Source organism: Watersipora subatra, chromosome 5 (genome assembly GCF_963576615.1).
Source record: "Watersipora subatra chromosome 5, tzWatSuba1.1, whole genome shotgun sequence".
Lineage (NCBI taxonomy): Eukaryota > Metazoa > Bryozoa > Gymnolaemata > Cheilostomatida > Watersiporidae > Watersipora > Watersipora subatra.
The window spans coordinates 30,841,569-30,862,639 of record NC_088712.1 but is presented as its reverse complement, the minus strand read 5'-3'; the positions used below and the strand labels follow the sequence as shown (position 1 = coordinate 30,862,639).

Genomic DNA, 21,071 nt, shown 5'->3' with positions numbered 1-21,071 from the left:
TTGTATGTAATGTTTGCTACATGCTTGCGATCGTGTCAATAAAATCTGTCTATAGGTCATGTGATGTCTATAGGTCATGTGATGTCTATAGGTCATGGGATGTCTATGGGTCATGGGATGTCTATGGGTCATGTGATGTCTATAGGTCATGTGATGTCTATTGGTACATGTAATGTCTACAGGTCATGTGATGGTGAATGGACCAGTAACCCCTCTAGCAACTGTACTGAAGCCAGCCGACATTACACCGAGCGTTCCTTTGACTCCTCTTGGTAGGCCAATAGACTTCCTTGTTTACACCCTTTACTCGTTCCTAAACCATCAGTACTGATGTATTGTATGTGTTGATGTATGACAATTCTTGTGTTGTTTTTAGTGCTTTTGCTGCTTAAACAACCGTCTTACACATAAGAAAAGATTTGTTCTTTCCCCAATTTGTCTTATAAAATAATTAGATAGTATGTGTGACTAGAATCGTGAATGGTAGTAAATGGTAGCAAATCAGGCAGATACACTGTAATCCTCTAGAGCACTATTCCAATTTTATTTGATGAAAGTTTGATTATTGATAAAAAAAACTCGTTGTCATTCATTTTAGGAAGTTCTTGACTGCCTTCAAGTTGGCCAAAACTGTAATCAAAGGAGTTTTTGAACACTGAATACCTTTATCATTTTGTTTACAGTTTCCAGTGTTAGTTTAGGCTGTCTTTAGAAATAGGAAAACTATATCTCGCTTTCATATATATATATTAGAATGGCTATGAGTATTTTCATCATATCAAGTCAATTAAAGTGTTGCATGTTTTGTATAGATTATAGATTATATGTTAGCCGTTCTCAATAAGCTGTATATTTGCTCCAGTCTAAACTGTATCCGCAGGGTTACTTAACCAGCTTTCATTGCTATGAAAAGGATTAGAAGGAATTGGAAGGTTTGAAGGATTTTTGTGTTTGTGATATTTTTGATATCTCACTATGGTAGAACCATTTCTCAACCCTAATGTTATTACACTATTTGTTTCCTATTTTCTGTTCATGTATGGTGAATGCCTGGCGTTGGCCGTGTAATAAAAAAGTCTTTCGACAAAAATTTTATTTTTATTCAGCGTGTACAACCTTTACCATTCTTAATTTTAAACTTCGTATCATGAGAAAAGTGTTTTTTGTGCAGTTCAAATGAATTAAGAGAAAAAATAAAACAACTGTAAAGGTTTTAAAACTTTTTCAAACAACTGTAACTTAGATTTTATATCATGAAAGAAGTTTTTTGTTGAAATAAATTAGGAGAAAAAAGATACAGCTGTAAAGGTGTTCAAATGTAAATGTACAATTATTAGCAAGTGATGGCTAAATATAGTCTGTTTTGCTATGATTACAATGAAAATTTATTTGGTATACAATTATATGATTTTAGTTTGTTTCAGTGTTGGCATGATAAGGCGAAAATATCGTATAGATGTGAAAATCATGGTAAAAATCCTGGTAAAAATCATCATCATTAAACATATTAACTAAATAATATGTTAATCTTAGTAACTATAGTTACCTACAATAACTTTAGTGTGTTTTGTGGTTATGCGGCAATGTACTAGGTGCAGAGTTCTTACCTTCGAAACAGTCATGTAACATAAACGCTGAATCTAACTTGAATGAACTTAGCTTACTAAACACCTACTTGAAGGAAGTTTTAGTATGTATTTATGTTATGTATCTTGTTCTACTTAGAAAGGTGAAAAAATTGTATATCAAAGTAGTTGTATTCTGAGGGTGCACTGTATGGAAGTGATCGTAGGTCAAGGTTTGACTGTGATCAAGGTTTGACTGTAGTCAAGGTTTGACTGTGATCAAGATTTGACTGTAGTCAAGGTTTGACTGTATTAGTTTGTTGACCTCACGTGTTGAAAGTTTAATTACTACACCTTCTAGGACCACCACCGCCTGGTCTCAGAGACCTGCTACAGCGAGAAGGCCCCAAAGGTCTTGTAAAGGTCATCAATGCCCATGAAGGGCTCTTCCTCACTGACACAACAATGCGAGATGCTCACCAGTCCCTCCTCGCTACCCGAGTTAGAACCTACGACCTTAAACGGATCTCTCCTTATGTAGCCAATAATTTCACAGACCTTTTTTCGCTAGAGCTCTGGGGAGGTGGGTGAAGTCTGCAATTGTCTGCTTTTAGTTATGCCGAGGATGTTAAGGGTTTATTTTTTGTTTTTATTTGGTGATTATAAATTTACTTTAAGGGAGTGACACTCTTATTGCAGTAAATTTCTAAACGAGGTATGCCAAAACAGTTTGAAATGTTTGAGAACAGAATCTAAGGGTTGATGCAGTGTCCATGTCATCGAATGTGTCGGCCAACTATCAGTGATTACGTACATATGTGGTAGTATAGCAGTGATATACGTATTTATAAGTGTGTGTATATATATATATATGTATATATATGTATATATAGCCATATATATGTATATATACACACATATGTACTATATATATATATGCAGAAAAGTAACTTTTTATTTTTGAGTATTGTATTTAATTTTATATTTTAAGTTCAGGCTATAAAAAATATTTGACAGCAAATGGTTATGAAATGTATAGTAAAAGATCGCATAGTTTGAGCATAACAATAATGTTTGGCTGTCAAGGTTTTTTTTTAATCAACTCGGTATTCTATAACTTCACCTTAATTTTCATGTCTGTTATATCATAGTTTCTGTGAAACTCTGAAACATATGTGTTGAAACTAGCAATAACTTTTTGTGTGTGTGTAATTGTGTTGCATGGTGGGCATTACAGCCGATTTTTGCAAAATCTTTTTTGGATGACATATATTTCTTCGTACATCATATCTTGCGCTACCCTCGAGTTAAGCTAGAGGCCCCACCATCTGTAATGTTCCTATTCTTATCATCTACTATGCAGGAGCCACGTATGATGTGGCTCTGCGTTTCCTCTATGAGTGTCCGTGGGAAAGACTGCGTGCTCTGAGGGCAGAGATACCAAACATACCATTCCAGATGTTGTTGAGAGGGGCTAATGCTGTCGGATACACGTCTTACCCTGACAATGTCATACATAGGTAATAATACATAGATATTGCAGTTGTTCTACTTCTGTTCGTTCACAATTCATAGGACTTTCAATCATACCATTTCTCGTATACACATATATATCGTATACATATACATATCTCATACCCGCTTTCATACTCTATATGCCCATTCAGTATGCATAAATTATTCACTAGAAGTTCTTCTTGCAGCCATTTTAGTAGATAAAAGTAGTTAGTTTACCGTAAAACCTTTAATTGATATTAATAAGTGATATTAATAATGAATTGTTTACATTAATAAACAATCAATTCTCTCGTTGTCCAACTCCAAAGCTTTTTTCTTTTTCATTCAAATTTTGAAAGCAACTCTATAGAAATAATCAATAACAGCGTCAGGCTAATAGTAGTTCCTTGTTTAACACGGTCTTGATATTTCGAAGTACATCTACCTATATATAAAAAACGGTTCAAATTTACGATGGTCGACGAACATTCGAAGCAACGCCATAGAAATAATTACCAACTGTCTCAGGCTAATAGAAGTTCCTTGTTTAACGCGGTCTTGATACTTTGGACGTGTATATTAAAACGATTTGCAAGTTTTGGGCCAAAGGTTACGTTTAGCGAACAAATCTTTCCACATTGCATTTGTGTTAAATGCAGCGCGTAAAAGTTCTGCTTTATCCAAAAACTGTTTGGACGCTAAGATCGACTAGTTCAGCAATGCAGAAAGTTTGAGGCCAGAAGATATTGTGGAAGGTATTGGACAACTAGAATTTGTTTGTTCCATCGAAAGCAACAATCAGAATGCAGCTATCCGAGCAAATGATGGGAATATTTTTGTTTTAAATACATTAATTTTTGTTTTTGCATGTAATACAAGTATGAATCATTTATGTCACTTGTTCATGAATATATATTTGTATCATTTAATAGATTATCATTATCTAACTCATAAATATGCAGATTTATAGCATGTTATTTAATAGAATGGCTATCTTAACATGGCTTACAATGGATCGATGCTCATAACTCCGCTTCTATTGCCCATAAAAAGCTAGTTTTGGCTGCAAACTGTAGCAACCATATCAATGAGTGCAATGAGCTTTTATGCAACATTTTTAAATATAGATATAAAATAAAAATATGTCTTCAAATTTAGAATGAAATGAAAATTGAAAATGTCAAATTGTAAAGAAAGACACAGATTATAATATTATTGCAGGTCAATTGCAAGCAATAGATATCAACTAGTAGAGATATTTCTCGGTTTCTCAATGTACATTTATTAATAGATCTTTAACAATTGGAGGTAAATTAGCAGATTTATTGCATGCAAAAGTTTGAATGTCGCTTCACCAGAAAAAAGAGAGCAAAATATAGACAACATTTGCATCGCCGTAATAGGGCTAAATTTATCTTCCCAAAATTCTGATAAGCCATTTGAAAAATACACCGCCAGCCTCTATTTGAACGCCGACTCCGTGAGAGCACCATGGCATTCAATTTAAGGTTTTATGGTAATTGCAAGTGATGACCTGTTGCGATGCAGACTCATCAAATGAAACATAGAAACCTCTAAATATAGAGGCTATGCAGTAATACACTTGGTCTATCAGAGGTGGCAGTTCATATCAATTCCATTATTGGTTAGCTGCCAACTCGATGTGAACCTGGTTAATGCTGCACATTGCTGCCTGCCTTAAAATTCTAACAGTTCCCATGAATGGTCAGTATGTCAGCAAGTTTAGATATCCACGATGTTAGATATCAGCAATGCTAGATATCAGCAACATTAGATATCAGCAATGTTAGATATCAGCAACGTTAGATATTCACAATGCTAGATATCAGCAATGTTAGATATCAGCAGTGTTAGATCTCCACAATGTTAGATATCAGCAATGTTAGATATCAGCAATGTTAGATATCAGCATAGATATATAAGGTTTATATATCTATGGATATCAGCACTGCTAGATTATGTCAAGACAGGAATCAAACCTAAACATTTGGTTTACCAGCCAGACGCACTACCAACTGCACCATTTGACCACTTCTCTGAATTGAAGAATAATTGTAAATATAGTTATTACACCCGATGGTATTTTACAGCGCATGAGGCTGTCTGGGTACTAGTAGAATAATTTGGAGTTATCAGTCCCCTAATGCTGCAGTTTTATTTTTAGGTTCTGTGATCTGGCGGTGAAGAATGGTATGGACATCTTTAGGATCTTTGATTGCCTGAATTACCTCCCTAATTTGCTGCTCGGCATCGAAGCTGTCGGTCAAGCAGGTCAGCAGCTGATTATGCTTGTGTTCAGCTAGTCATCCACTGGAACTTGAGGCTACAGTGGTTGTTAGCAAGGCTGGTTTCTGTCTAGCCCTGTAAATAGTCTTGAGTTATTAATCCGAGGCTAATTAAGATTGAAGCAACCACAAGGTAAATTTAGATGATAACTGCTGATTATGATTAACTGAAATGATTAGAGAAGATGCAAGTGAATGTAGTTCTTTATCTGTCGGGCTATGCGCTAGCTTTACTCTAGGTATACGCTAGCTTTACTTTAGATTCACTCTAGCTATACATTAGCTATATGCAAGTGAATGTAGTCCTTTATCTGTCGGGCTATGCGCTAGCTTTACTCTAGGTATACACTAGCTTTACTTTAGATTCATGCTAGCTATACGCTAGTTTTACTTTAGATTCACTCTAGCTATACGCTAGCTTTAGTCGATGGAATAACTGAAAAATTTTGTGGTCGGTCTATATGTAAGGTTTAAATGCTGTTAATAAGTTCGTTGGTCAGCTTAACAACAATAATGATAATGAACAATTATAATATTGCTCTTCAGGCAGCATTGAATGGCAGTGAAGAGTGTAGCTGTCTTTAGAGCCATAGGCAAATATCCATGTACATTTTAGCCAGTTACAATAAAATCAATGTTTCAATTTTCCTAATACTTGGTGCTTGACAACATTGTGTTAACAGACTTGGTGCTTGACAACATTGTGTTAACAGACTTGGTGCTTGACAACATTGTGTTAACAGACTTGATGCTTAACAACATTGTGCTAACAGACTAGGTGCTTGACAACATTGTGCTAACAGACTTGGTGCTTGACAACATTGTGTAAACAGACTTGATGCTTAACAACATTGTGCTAACAGACTTGGTGCTTGACAACATTGTGTTAACAGACTTGATGCTTAACAACACTGTGCTAACAGACTAGGTGCTTGACAACATTGTGCTAACAGACTTGGTGCTTGACAACATTGTGTTAACAGACTTGATGCTTAGCAACATTGTGTTAACAGACTTGATGCTTAACAACATTGTGCTAACAGACTTGATGCTTAACAACATTGTGCTAACAGACTTGGTGCTTGACAACATTGTGTTAACAGACTTGATGCTTAACAACATTGTGTTAACAGACTTGATACTTAACAACATTGTGCTAACAGACTTGGTGCGTAACAACATTGCGTTAACAGACTTGATGCTTAACAACATTGTGTTAACAGACTTGATGCTTAACAACATTGTGTTAACAGATTTGGTGCTTAACAACATTGTATTAACAGACTTGGTGCTTGACAACATTGTGTTAACAGATTTGGTGCTTAACAACATTGTTTTAACAGACTTGATGCTTACCAACATTGTGTTAACAGACTTGATGCTTAACAACATTGTGTTAACAGACTTGATGCTTAACAACATTGTGTTAACAGACTTCATGCTTAACAACATTGTGCTAACAGACTTGGTGCTTAACAGCATTGTGTTAACAGACTTGATGCTTAACAACATTGTGCTAACAGACTTGGTGCTTAACAACATTGTGTTAACAGATTCTTTTACCTAAACATGATTAGCATATTTGTTTGAGAACTACGTGTAGTTTGGGTAAATTTTAAAGCAAGTTCACAGCAGTAATTCTATCATCTCCGAAGTTATCACATCTTGTCATATTTTTAGTTTTGGCTTATTAGTCTGTAAGTTTTGGAAAATTTGGGCCAATCAAGTGTAAGTCGTAAAAGATTAGCTTGCCGTTGTTAAGGAATAGTTTTGACATCGTGTTGTCAATCTTTGTAAAGTATTCCATGTCTTTGTTGTGTAGGAGGCGTGGTCGAGGCAGCCATGTCCTACACAGGAGACGTCGCTGACCCTAGCAAATCCAAGTACGACTTGAAGTACTATGTTGACTTAGCATCGGAATTGGTTCGAGCTGGCACCCATATCCTCTGCATTAAGGTAATGTTGGTCTGGCAGCACTTTACCTCCTGTTGCCGGGCTAGCTGGCTGGCTCTGCTGATGCCTATTTAATTGGCATCGGCAGAGCCCAATCACAGATCCATCATCATTTTCATATGGTAGATGACTAGATTGGAGGGTCGAGCTACCATTGCTTCAGACCAGATTGGCGGAGGCATCACCTTACTGCTGAGCACTCTGCATAAAATTTACCAAGTATTGGCGGCACTTGAATATTTTGAATATTACATGTGCTAAAGATTCAACATCATGTTGCAACATGTATGACTAGTAATTTACTAGTCAACATGTATGTCTACTAGTCAATATGTATGTCTACTAGTCAATATGTATGTCTACTAGTCAACATGTATGTCTACTAGTCAACATGTATGTCTACTAGTCTACTAGTCAACGTGTATGTCTACTAGTCAACGTGTATGTCTACTAGTCTACTAGTCATCGTGTATGTCTACTAGTCAATATGTATGTCTACTAATCTGCTTTTATGGAAAGCAAACTATTTGGTTGAAAAACATTTTTACTATCATAACGACCGTTTTAAATCAGTCGCAGGACAAAATTGCTTATTGTCTGTAATAACCACAACAAGCTGTATATTTTAACATAGTGTAAATGTAAGTTTGGTTTCATATCAAACTCTTTTATTCAAAAAACGAGCCGCTGGGATGAACTTGTTCAACGCAGTTCCTACATTAAACATGCTGCTGCAGGAAAAGTATATATTAATGCTGAGACCTGCATGCATGTCTGTATATAGCTGTAAATAACCATAGGCGGCAGCATAGTTTGAACATCTCGTTTAAACCAAGGTTTATTGATTGCAAAAGGTTTACTTTGTCACTCATCAAATCTGAAAACATATTACCAAAAAGTACAGATATTTTTTAATCATTTGAAATTTTATTTGTTGTTTTAGGTGATCTGAATGCTAGGGCATATCAAGATTAAAATCGGTAAAACTTGGTCGTAGTTAAAACGCTCAGAAGAAAAAGACATTTTAACGAAAAGGGACCAACAGGAAGTGCGACTACTGACATCATTTTTGGAAAAGTCTTTTTTTCTGAGCATTTTAACAGATCGAGTTTTACCGATTTTAATCTTGAAACATTCTGGGGGTCAGATTACCTAAAACAACAAACAGAATTTCAAATGATAGAAAAATGTATATACTTTCTGATAAAATCTTGTAAAATCCTGCTTCAACCCCATCCATGTTTGTCATCCAGTTTTCAATTGGCTGATACTTAACTTGGTGTTGTATGTGGATAGCATCACATGAATGCTTCTGTGACAGCATTGGCAGCAGCTGGTAAATTGGTCAGCGATAGTAATTTGAGAAATCATAATAAATTTCGTTCCACTTTGAAATGTCTTTGTTGGTTGTACAGCCTCATGCTATTGGTACATTCAGCGGCCTCGGGTCTATTACACATTCTTTAACGGCAGGATATGGCTGGCCTTCTCAAACCCGAAGCTGCAAGGATTCTAGTCGATGCACTGAAGACAAAATTCCCTGACATGCCAGTGCATATTCATACTCATGACACAGCAGGTGCTGGAGTAGCTGCTATGCTTGCCGCTGCCGCCGCAGGTGCTGACATTGTGGACTGCGCTGTTGATTCCATGTCTGGGCTCACTTCTCAGCCGAGTATGGGAGCCCTCGTCGCCTCTACCCAGAATACACCACATGATACCGGTTGGTATTTTCTACTGTAATGTTATCAACATTATCATTCATTAGCTAGGGCATTTCTTTAGGATGTTTATGAAAATAATGGCAGCAGGGAAGAAATTGGTGCTTTTATTCAGGTTGTAAGAGAGCAAGTGATGTGTGTGGCTAAGAGAACAGGTGATGTGTATGGCTAAGAGAACAGGTGATGTGTGTAGCTAAGAGAACAGGTGATGTGTATGGCTAAGAGAACAGGTGATGTGTGTGGCTAAGAGAACAGATGATGTGTATGGCTAGCCTAAAACTGCCTAGATAATGACATAAAATCAGGAAAGCCACCTAAAAACTTGAAGACCGACACTTTCTACAACTTTGCTTGTACAAATGTGCCACTCGCTCTATGCCTGCAGTCGCTCTATGCCTGCAGTCGCTCTATGCCTGCAATCGCTCTATGCCTGCAGTCGCTCTATGCCTGCAGTCGCTCTATGCCTGCAGTCGCTCTATGCCTGCAGTCGCTCTATGCCTGCAGTCGCTCTATGCCTGCAGTCGCTCTATGCCTGCAGTCGCTCTATGCCTGCAGTCGCTCTATGCCTGCAGTCGCTCTATGCCTGCAGTCGCTCTATGCCTGCAGTCGCTCTATGCCTGCAGTCGCTCTATGCCTGCAGTCGCTCTATGCCTGCAGTCGCTCTATGCCTGCAGTCGCTCTATGCCTGCAGTCGCTCTATGCCTGCAGTCGCTCTATGCCTGCAGTCGCTCTATGCCTGTTCTTTCTATACTTATATAAGCTCAGGAAGATTAAGGTGCGTATACACTAGGATAATTTGTTGGAGTTGTGTTTCCGACGAGAGAGTTGAAATGGTTTCTCACCCATTTACAATTTGCAATACGCTTTTGAGTGTAAACACACCTTTACTGTCACGCTGCACATTCACTGTGTTCGCTCTAACAAATAGTTATCTTATAGCGGCACGATCAGTGAGGTGTTCTTATTTGTTCCTAAGCATCCTGTTTAGTTTCTCAGTTTCCTGAACTAATTATAAACAAAGCTGCAATGAAACGTATTTATTTTGAAGGCTCTTGTTATTTCTATACATTTCTCATTAATATTTATCATTTCTAAAGAGAATAGCGTTGCGTGATTGTGTGGTTTAAAAGCGTAGAAAGAGCAGAGCACCGCAAAGCTGACCTTTTACTATCTGCGTACAGCTGCATGGTGTCAATATATACCCACTTACCATCTGCGTACAGCTGCATGGTGTCAATGCTTAGCCACTTACAATCTGCGTACAGCTGCATGGTGTCAATATATACCCACTTACCATCTGCGTACAGCTGCATGGTGTCGATGCATAGCCACTTACCATCTGCATGCAGCTGCATGGTGTCAATGTATAGCCACTTACCATCTGCGTACAGCTGCATGGTGTCGATGCATAGCTACTTACCATCTGGGTACAGCTTATAGTTGTTATTATTATAGTTGTTATTGTTATAGCTGTTATTATTATAGTTGTTATGATTGTCAAGGAAGGCTCAAATAGATTGCCTCGACATTAGGTTAATGAACCCCTGCTACCTTTCATATGTCTGCAGTTTTTTTGTTACTTGTAACTATTGTTTGAGTTGCACTTTCTCATCTATTGCAAAAAGATGAGTTAACTCAATGACCTGTGCCTTTTCTAGAACCTTCTCTCGTTCGCATGGCATCGTCTGCTGCATGAAAACTAGTTGTTACAAACAAACCTCTGCACACAATTTTCCATGGTGTACGAAATAAACTGGATCCCTTTGTTGGAAAAATAAGATTTTCATTAACAGCATTCTTACTCATCAGCATTCTTACTCATCAGCATTCTTACTCATCAGCATTCTTACTCATCAGCATTCTTACTCATCAGCATTCTTACTCATTGTGAATTGAATCAATAGCCAAAAAAATATATATTCAGATAATCCTCATTTTTCCCTGATTTTAAATGTGCAAACCAAACAGCTGTGCAAATCATTCATCTTTTTGAATGATTATGTTGGCTCAATTTTAAACATTTTATTTTTGTAATGGTTGAAGATACAATCTGTACAGGGATGTTCACACCACATACATTTTTACTTGCTTATTTTAAACCATAACTGTCACGAACAACTTTTATCGTATTTATTAGGTAAATCAGACACGCTGATTCCGATTTTGTACTCAAAATAAAGATTAGTCCACTAACCTTCAAAGTCATTTAGGCTTTTTTAAAGCGTTTCAATATCCGTTTCGAAAACAACACAATCGGCATCACAAGCTTCGCCCATAAATGTTATGAAACCTAGCTTTTTCAGGAACGGAAGTTAGGAATGTTTAGTCCGATTTAGAATAATAGAGGTTGGTGTCTTAAAACCCATTGTTATCTAAATCCAGCCTGTAAAATAATTTCAGTTTTTTATGAAAGGTATATAAACGATTTAAATTTGCTCGTAGCTTGTTACATGACGTTTAAATAGGCTGAACGCCGAGAAAATGAGCTTAAAAAGCGCGGTTTTATCGCAAGCTAGCGTTGTTATCGCGCTTTTTTAAATATGCAATGCTAAATAGCTTATCTACCTTTCAGAAAAGACTGATATTATTTTTAAGGCTGAATTTAGATATTAATGGATTTTAAAACAACCATCTCTATTATTCTAAATCGGTCTAAACATCCCTACGTAACTTCTGTTCCTAAAAAGCTAGGTTACGTCACGTATTTATGGGCGAGCTTGTTATGCCGATCGTGTTGTTTTCAAGACCGAAATTAAAACGCTATAAAAAAGCCTTCATCACTCTGAAAGTAAGTGGACTAATCTTTATTTTGAGTACAAAATCGGAATCAGCGTGTCTGATTTACCTAGCAAATATGATAAAAGTTGTTCGTGACAGTTATGGTTTAAGTCATATACATGCTACTACCAACTGAACTAGTGTGGTGTAGATAATTCTTTCTTTCCTTACCTCAGGGCTGAAGATGAAGGACGTGTCAAAGTATTCTGCATACTGGGAACAGGCAAGGAATCTCTACGGACCATTCGAGACAACAACCACTATGAGAAGTGGGAATGCTGATGTCTATATAAATGAAATACCAGGTACGATAGCAAAGACATCACGAGCAGGTCTTTTACTGGTGAAACTACTCTTCAAAAAGTGTTTTATATGATTCTCTATATGTTTGTGGCTCAGCTGGCATGGAGCTCACATGGAGCTGGCATAGAGCTCACATGAAGCTCACCGAGAGTTGCATGCTTTAGTAGTTTATCGTAAGACTACAAAAAATTATTTGAGGGTAAATGGCTATGAATTCCATTGTAGAAGTTATCATGATTTGAGCATAACAAAATATGTTGCTATCAAGATTCTTCCAGAACCGACTGGGTATTCAAAAGCTTCACATTCTTTTCATAGACTTGCTATGTCTGTTTTATCATAGTTTCTCTTCTGTATGTTTGAATCCTGTCCTTGAAACGCATATGTTGCAACTAGTAATAGCCTTTAGTATGCGTAGTTATGTTCCCTTGTCCTTGAAATGCATATGTTGCAACTACATGTAGTAATAGCCTTTAGTATGCGTAGTTATGTTCCCTTGTCCTTGAAACACATATGTTGCAACTAGTAATAGCCTTTAGTATGCGTAGTTATGTTCCCTTGTCCTTGAAACGCATATTTTGCAACTAGTAATAGCCTTTAGTATGCGTAGTTATGTTCCCTTGTCCTTGAAACGCATATTTTGCAACTAGTAATAGCCTTTAGTATGCGTAGTTATGTTCCCTTGTCCTTGAAACACATGTTGCAACTAGTAATAGCCTTTAGTATGCGTAGTTATGCCGTATATACACATTTATTATACACCTATATACTTACTTATCTATATAAATACATAGTTGAAAGGCTGTCTATACCGTAAATTACTCTTTATGGTGATTAATGTTCATGAATATTTTAGTAGGAATTTATGTTCGATTGAAACATGAACAGGATTATGATGGATAAGTTGATATTATTTGTTCAGAATATTATAGTTTGTTTATTCTTCTGTATAACATTTATATTTAATTGAAAGTTCAAAATTCAACCATACATCACAATGCAAGATTGTTCAAACATCTACTGGTTGTGTAATAACAGTAAGATTAGATTAAGACCTGTTTTACACTGCACAAAGATAAACAACACACAGTCATGATCGAGGAGTTACTAAGCGTACTGAGTAAAAAATTGAGTGAAAAAATGGCTACTGAGCATTTCAACATTGGAGATGACAGGGAGCTAAAAATGGCCGAGTAAATATGTCCATCTCAGTACATTAGATAAGCTGGTTTTTTGCGTTTCAACTGTTTATTTGTTATGGTTTTAACAAATGTTAACAATTATTTAACATTTAACAACTATTATGTTAACAGCTATTTTAGAACCAAATTTTGTTCCATCTGACCAGTTTATAGGAAAATATATTTTCAAAAGTAAAAAGGAAAGTGAATTGTTAATGTTTACAAAAAAATTCTTATCGGTTCTTTAACCGACTGCTAATAGGGCTCTTATTCCTTCGAGCTGTCTGTCATGGTAGGTTGTTCAAACTGAAATCTTGCCATATTTGGTCACCACCCATTAGCAGGGTTGGGGCGACGGCAGAAATTGCAAGGGTTTTGGATAGTACGCCTGGCTGCATAACGGGTGTTTCCCAGTTTATTTCTAGTGCGAGACTGGTTTTCTTTCCTAGGTTTTAATTGCTATAACTGGACACACAGATGGACACACGGGCAAAAACACTGAGATTTATATATATAAATAGAAATAAATGGGTATGTAATTGTTATAGGTAGAAAAATATTAAGATATCTTGTGCAACTGTTCGGTCCATTCTATTTTCCTTACACTCTAGACAAGCCTGTAGTATGTTCGTCCGATTACATATTGAATAGACAAATCTGCAGAAATTCTTATGAAGATTCATACAGAAATAATTATTTTAAAAGGTGTTGCGATGTGTTCAGAGTTCAACTTTGCAGTTTCTGGTTAAAATCTGCCGGGGTAAAACTGCTGACAGAATTTTATGGAATGTCAAAATTGTCGCGGATATTATTACGCCAACTCACCAAGTTCAATATTTTAGAAGTTTTTAGAATGATATTCTTGAATTCTAGAAGCTTTTAGAATGGTGTTCTCGAAGTTTTCTAGAATTGAAAGCTAGTTATGGATGTGGTTGAGGCAGTGGATGAATATTTTATCGTACGGGAAACCATGAAAGCATTCAAGTGTACTGGAGTAGGTGATGGAAGTGAACTTTGACAATAGATCAAAATTAAAAAGTCTATTCGCTAACCTCAAGGATTACGTCTATCGATGTGCTCTTTTTTGAAATGTTGTCAATGAGTTGAAGAAGTGCCTTGCAGGTTTATTATGTGTCATGTCAAAAACATTATTTTCCAAGAGCAGACAATCCCTATAACTTTGTAGTAAAAATTCAAATATATCAATGAGCTTTTTTGTGTGCATACATCTTATGTCAAGGTCGTCTCTGGTCATCCATTTATATGTGGTTGAGGTCTTTATAAAGCCGTGAGCGCCGACTGAAACGTTAATTTTCTATTCTAAATTTAATGTTTTTGTTTTCAGTTTTGTGAAAAAATATTAGTCAGAAATTTAGTTTCATGTCAAGCTTGTCATGCAGGTGGACAATACACTAACCTACAGTTCCAGTCATACAGCCTCGGGCTCGGAGACCAGTTTGAAGAAGTCAAGGCTGTGTATGCCGAGGCCAATCAGCTTCTGGGAGACATTGTTAAGGTAACAGGACACCTTTGTCTGTGTATAATAGTCTAGTGGACAGTAATAGGACACCTTTGTCTGTGTATAATAGTCTAATGGACAGTAATTTAATATACCTCTAGGGATATAGTAAAAGGATGTATAGTATACGGAAAGGGCGATGGAAATAATAAGAATAGCCTTGTGGTTAAGCCGCTTGTTAGTAGACTTCAGGTTTCGATGCCGCGAATTAAAATCCAGTACGATGGTGATTTTTTATTTTTTCATTGCTAAAACTTAACCGCCATGTTTGAACAGATGAGAGACAAAAAAAACACTGATATTTATATACATAAATTATGTTCTATTTTATTATATTATAATTTATTAAAATATAACATGTTACTGTAGGCGCTCCTATAACGTATACCTCTTATAATGTAAATTCCAGGTGACGTACACAATTTATGACATGTTTTTGCTTCATACTACGTAAAAAATTCCATATAACAGAAAGTGTCAAGTCGGAACAAGTTCTCAAATTTGATTTAAATAGTCACACATCTCATCACACTTTTGAGGGAAAAACCGACGTATGTATATACGAGCGTTATATCTATTATATATGCAATTTCCATGACGTTTTAGCTTGTCGTGATAGATCGTCAGATGTGTCGACAAAACAGAGAATAAGGCAGCTGCGCAATTGCTCATAGATACTTTATGGTTGACTTGTAACAAAATTCACATTACAGTTATTTGGTATCAAAAGGTTCACCCTGTCTTACTCTGCTGTGTTGTAGGTTTAAAATAGGTGGAAATGAGATTACAAGCTCAAAAACGAGCAGTTAATTGCAGCCATCACGAAAACGCCGTAGGTTGGAATTCCTCACAAAACGGCTCAAATGTGGCGTAGTTGAACACAATGTAGTTCTGTTTACACTTTCATGCAATCTCATTCATCGAAATATTTTCACAAATATACATCACACATTCAATGAAACCATGTCTATTGTCCTTACACATTTATTTCATTATCATTGTAATGCTGTCACTTTGAGCAATGACATCTCAAAACCTAGCCTAAAAATCAGTGTAATTTTTTAACCTTAGCGCAAGGGGTCCTCTGATAACTTTGAGGAGCCTGTTGGTCACCTGTGATGGTCAAAAATGTTGCAAAAATTGTTTGTGGCATTTCGCAGGAAGTATGGGTCACATGATCAGATTACGACTAGACGATTATACCAAGCTGAAACAAAACTGTAAAGTAGCAAGCATCTATATTTGATACGGGGTCTTCGGTAAAACGCGAAGTGTTTGTCATAAACTAGTGCTACAAGACATTTTATATTGAGCCTTTTATTGGCCTCTCAATTGATAACATCATCAAAATAAAGGCATTTTAACATATGGCCGTTTTTTTACTGTTTATTGTTGAGTTTTTAAGAGCGTATAATCAAATTTCCACATCTTTTGCACCTGCAACACAGCAGAGTAAGACATGGTGAATCTTTTAATACCAAATAACTGTAATGTGAATTTTGTTGCAAGTCAACCTTTAAAGGTGATCGATTGGCGCAGGTCTTCCAATCTGAATGTAATGAGTAGGAGTGTTGAAAGTCATCTTTTATCCTAACCCTGACTTCTGGATACAGATAGATAGATGGATAGATAGACATGGCTCTTATTATAGTAAAAAAAATTTTTTAGTTTCATCGTAGACATATAAAATATTTGTTTTTAGTTTTATTTTGCAGAATAGATTTTGCTTTCTAGAGAAAATAAATAACTCGTTGTATATTGATGTCGAAGATTTGCATTTCCCTTAAACTTATTGTAAAATTACTGCAATCATAGTCTATAAGACCAGTAAATTTAATCGGAAAAATCAGAAGAGTTATCAATGCAAGTTAATAATACTGCGGCTACAGTACAGACCACAAATTAAATAATGAAGTCTAGTTTTTCCTTTTTGTATGGCCAAAGGGGTGAGTTTGGAAAAATCTTGGAATGGATTCAAAAGATCTAAGAAACAGATTCGGCAATTTATATGTATTTTACTGTTTGTATAACATAAAATCCCTGTAATGTAAACATTCCTGAAATGGATTATTAACGTTGTAAGTGTGCCTACTGTGTCTGTATCTGACTTCTAGTTATATAGTTGGGCTGAAAACTTAAAGCCTGTCAAGATTATGTTGTTGTCAAGCATAAACTTCCTAACAAAATGTTGATACAAATCACAAAGACATTACTCGTGAGCTGGTCACTGAGGGAAGATTGAAATCATTACAATTGTTGATGGGAAAAAATGACTAACCGGATAGCTCTTGGACTTGATAAAAAATATTTTTACTAAGACATTTCTTTTGCTTTCAATTTTATTTTGCTTTCAAACTCAACAATAAGAACCTAAACCTAACAGATTTTCAGTTTTTTTCTCTTTAGGGGCTGATAACTCCTGCTATGCTTTTAGCACTCTTGCAGTACTTGAAGATGAATTTTCATAAAATTTTAGTAAATTTTATCAGAAATTATCAATGTTTTATCATTTGAGATTGTTTTTAATATTTGAGGTGATCCAACTGCCAGTATGTTTCAAGATTAAAATTGACAAAAACTTGATCTTGGCTAAAGCGCTTAGATTTAAGCGAAAGTGTGATTATGATGTCAGTTCTGCAAGAAGACCAACAAAGTAGAAACGAGAATTGATGCAATTTGAATGCAACAGCCTATCGGCTGTTGCGTTCAAATTGACAGACAGAGACAGGCAGCCTCACAACTAGTCGCACCATTGTCACATAGCCTCACAACTGGTCATTCCATTATCACATAACCTCACAACTAGTCACACCATTGTCACATAGCCTCACAACTAGTCACACCATTGTCACATAGCCTCACAGTGAGTCACACCATTGTCACATAGCCTCACATCTAGTCACACCATTGTTACATAGCCTCACAACTGGTCATGCCATGGTCACATAGCCTCACAACTAGTCATGCCATGGTCACATAGCCTCACAACTAGTCACACCATTGTCACATAGCCTCACATCAAGTCATACCATTGTCACATAGCCTCACATCTAGTCACACCATTGTCACATAGCCTCACAACTAGTCACACCATTGTCACATAGCCTCACAACTGGTCATGCCATGGTCACATAGCCTCACATCTAGTCATGCCATTGTCACGTAGCCTCACATCTAGTCACGCCATTGTCACATAGCCTCACAACTGGTCACACCATTGTCACATAGCCTCACAACTGGTCATGCCATGGTCACATAGCCTCACATCTAGTCATGCCATTGTCATGTAGCCTCACATCTAGTCACACCATTGTCACATAGCCTCACAGCGAGTCACACCATTGTCACATAACCTCACATCTAGTCACACCATTGTCACATAGCCTCACATCTAGTCACACCATTGTCACATAGCCTCACAACTGGTCATGCCATGGTCACATAGCCTCACATCTAGTCATGCCATTGTCACGTAGCCTCACATCTAGTCACACCATTGTCACATATTTTTTGTGTGTGTTTCAATTGTGATCAAGTTCTGTCGGTTTTAATCTTAAAACATCCTTGCAGTCAGATCACCTCAAACATCAGAAACAATCACAGATGATAGAGAAATAGCGATACTTTCTGATAAAATTTAAAAATTTGTAGTTGCTCATCTTTAATCGCTTTATTTCTTTGTATTTAAAAACTATTTAAAGTGTCGGCAGCCGTTGCATCTGGCGAAGTGTCGGCAGCCGTTGCATCTGGTGAAGTGTTGGCAGCCGTTGCATCTGGCGAAGTGTCTGCAGCCGTTGCATCTGGTGAAGTGTCGGCAGCCGTTGCATCTAGCGAAGTGTCGGCTGCCGTTGCATCTGGTGAAGTGTCGGCAGCCGTTGCATCTGGTGAAGTGTCGGCAGCCGTTGCATCTGGCGAAGTGTCTGCAGCCGTTGCATCTGGTGAAGTGTCGGCAGCCTTAGCATCTGGCAAAGGGAATGGAACGACGAAAATAATAAAATAATTGTCTTCGCATCTAGGTTTGGTTTTTTAGCTTTAACAGACGTCTTGGACTCATTTAAATCTATTTTTATCATAAAATTTAGCCTTAAGTTTTTATAATAAATGTTGTTAATTAAGCTAATTTAAAAAGCAAGTTAACTATTGGTCAGCCATTCGGCTGTAGTTGGATTTACTATGAATTTTATTCAATTGATTTAATCTGGCTCTTAATTTAATTTCGCTCGGTTCATGTAGCTCAGATGAGGGCAGAAATTTGATAGAGCAGCAGTCACTCTTCTGTCACTCTTCTCCATTCATCATCGTCTATTTACAATAATTTGTCTGTCTGATGTTTGTCTGTCTGATGTTTGGACTGAAAAAAACTAGCTTTTAGTTGTTTATGTCTTTGGCTGTGGATTTTCATGCCGAGCATTTTCTTTCAACCAACGGAAGGTACTCATAGCCGTGTGGTGATGAGAATGGCGGCATTGTTTTGAGCTATTTATGGGTAACATCTTCATTTGTGGGATATTAGTTTATAGCCGTAGATTAAGTTGCGAGTCATTATAGAGGTCATTGTTAGTGTGAGACAGCAAGCATCTGATGTGTGAGCAGTTTATATAGCCATTGTGGAGGTCATTGTTAGTGTGAGACAGCAAACATCAGATGCGTGAACAGTCTATACAGCCATTGTAGAGTTCATTGTTCATGTGAGACAGCAAGCATCAGATGTGTGAGCAGTATTAAACAGAATGTGTTAATGATTACTCAAGGTGACTCCCTCCTCTAAAGTCGTGGGAGATCTCGCCCAGTTCATGGTGCAGAATAAACTTAACAAGAAGCAAGTGATGGACCAGGCTTCGGAGTTGTCCTTTCCAAGCTCCGTCGTTGAATTCATGCAAGGGTATATCGGCGTGCCACACGGAGGTTTCCCTCAACCCCTGCGTGACCAGGTATGTTTGATTTACTGTGTTTAGCACCAATCTGATCTCAGCCTCTGAGCGACATAATGGATTGAATGTTTATTTCAGCAAACTGGCCTCAGCTAGTGTTCCTAGTATTGTTAGGCATGCTTACTGTCGCTATAACTGTTCATTACATAGAAAAGTATGTTTACAAGGTTGACCTTAGCTTATGGTTCAAGTATCATTACATGTTTCTACTTGAGCTGGTCGAGTATGCAGATTGGCATCATTTTTCCACGACCAAACACGAGCGAAGCGAGTGTTTGGGAGCTTTATGATAAATGCATATGTGCACACAATTCCCGAAAATGTCCATCATTGGCATCATTTATATGATGGTGCTGAATTAATGTTCACCCGCTAAAGAACTTATCTGACAGTTGAAGTGCTTGGCTAACTAGCAACAGGAAATACTACATCAGATGTTGTCATGTAGTGGGTTGTGTCTAATCATACTCTGTATGACATGGATTTTCTGTCTCCATCCAAAAGCCTCAATTTCATCATACACTTAGAACCATTAATAAGACAATCTACTCACTTGAGTAGAATTAATTTAGTTGTGTTATGAGGTATATTGTACGTCCAGTGACTTGAACTGCATGCTGTTGGGCTTCATCTAATAATCAATGGTATGCTTATAAGGATGAGGTCATGACCCCGATGCAGTCTTGAACAACACTTCTTAAAATTAATACTGTTCAAACAGAGTCTATATGGTGACATGATATTGGTCATGTGACCATACGATGGCATGATATTTTTCATGTGACCATATGGTGACACGATATTGGTCATGTGACCAGATGGTGACATGATGTTGGTAATGTCACCATATGGTGGCATGATATTGGTAACATCATCATATGGTGGCATGATATTGGTAATGTCACCATATGGTGACATGATATTGGTCATGTGACCATATGTTTTTGTTAAACTCAATTAAACTATGTAGCAACCGTCATTTGCTTGTCATATGGTTATATTCCCATATCATCTTATTTGTTGATAGATACTTAAGGGGGCGGAGACTATAGAAGGCCGGCCAGGAGAATCTCTCCCACCGCTCGATTTTGATGCACTGAAGACATCTCTGGAGGAGAAACACAACACGCAGATGACCGATGAGGACGTGATGAGTGCGGCACTTTATCCTAAAGTTTTTGACGACTTTGTAGTTTTTGAACAGACGTATGGCCCGGTTGAAAAACTCGGTACCCGACTTTTTTTTGTTGGACCACATATTGCTGAGGAGACAGAGGTGAGCAGGTGTTTGCTCCTTCTGTAATGGCAGTTTATTAT

The 21,071-nt window shown here is 37.1% G+C and overlaps 1 protein-coding gene across 1 annotated transcript in view; it reads left to right on the top strand.

The window, feature by feature from the left end:
- LOC137396677 (pyruvate carboxylase, mitochondrial-like) overlaps positions 1–21,071 on the top strand; it is a 65,616-nt gene that overhangs the window by 29,859 nt on the left and 14,686 nt on the right. Inside the window, exons 12-21 of the mRNA XM_068082993.1 lie at positions 183–272; positions 1,927–2,148; positions 2,929–3,085; positions 5,248–5,354; positions 7,191–7,324; positions 8,795–9,044; positions 11,997–12,125; positions 14,705–14,820; positions 19,575–19,754; positions 20,782–21,030. Of these exons, the coding sequence (XP_067939094.1) occupies positions 183–272; positions 1,927–2,148; positions 2,929–3,085; positions 5,248–5,354; positions 7,191–7,324; positions 8,795–9,044; positions 11,997–12,125; positions 14,705–14,820; positions 19,575–19,754; positions 20,782–21,030 (1,634 nt within the window). The remainder of the gene's footprint in view (positions 1–182; positions 273–1,926; positions 2,149–2,928; positions 3,086–5,247; positions 5,355–7,190; positions 7,325–8,794; positions 9,045–11,996; positions 12,126–14,704; positions 14,821–19,574; positions 19,755–20,781; positions 21,031–21,071) is intronic.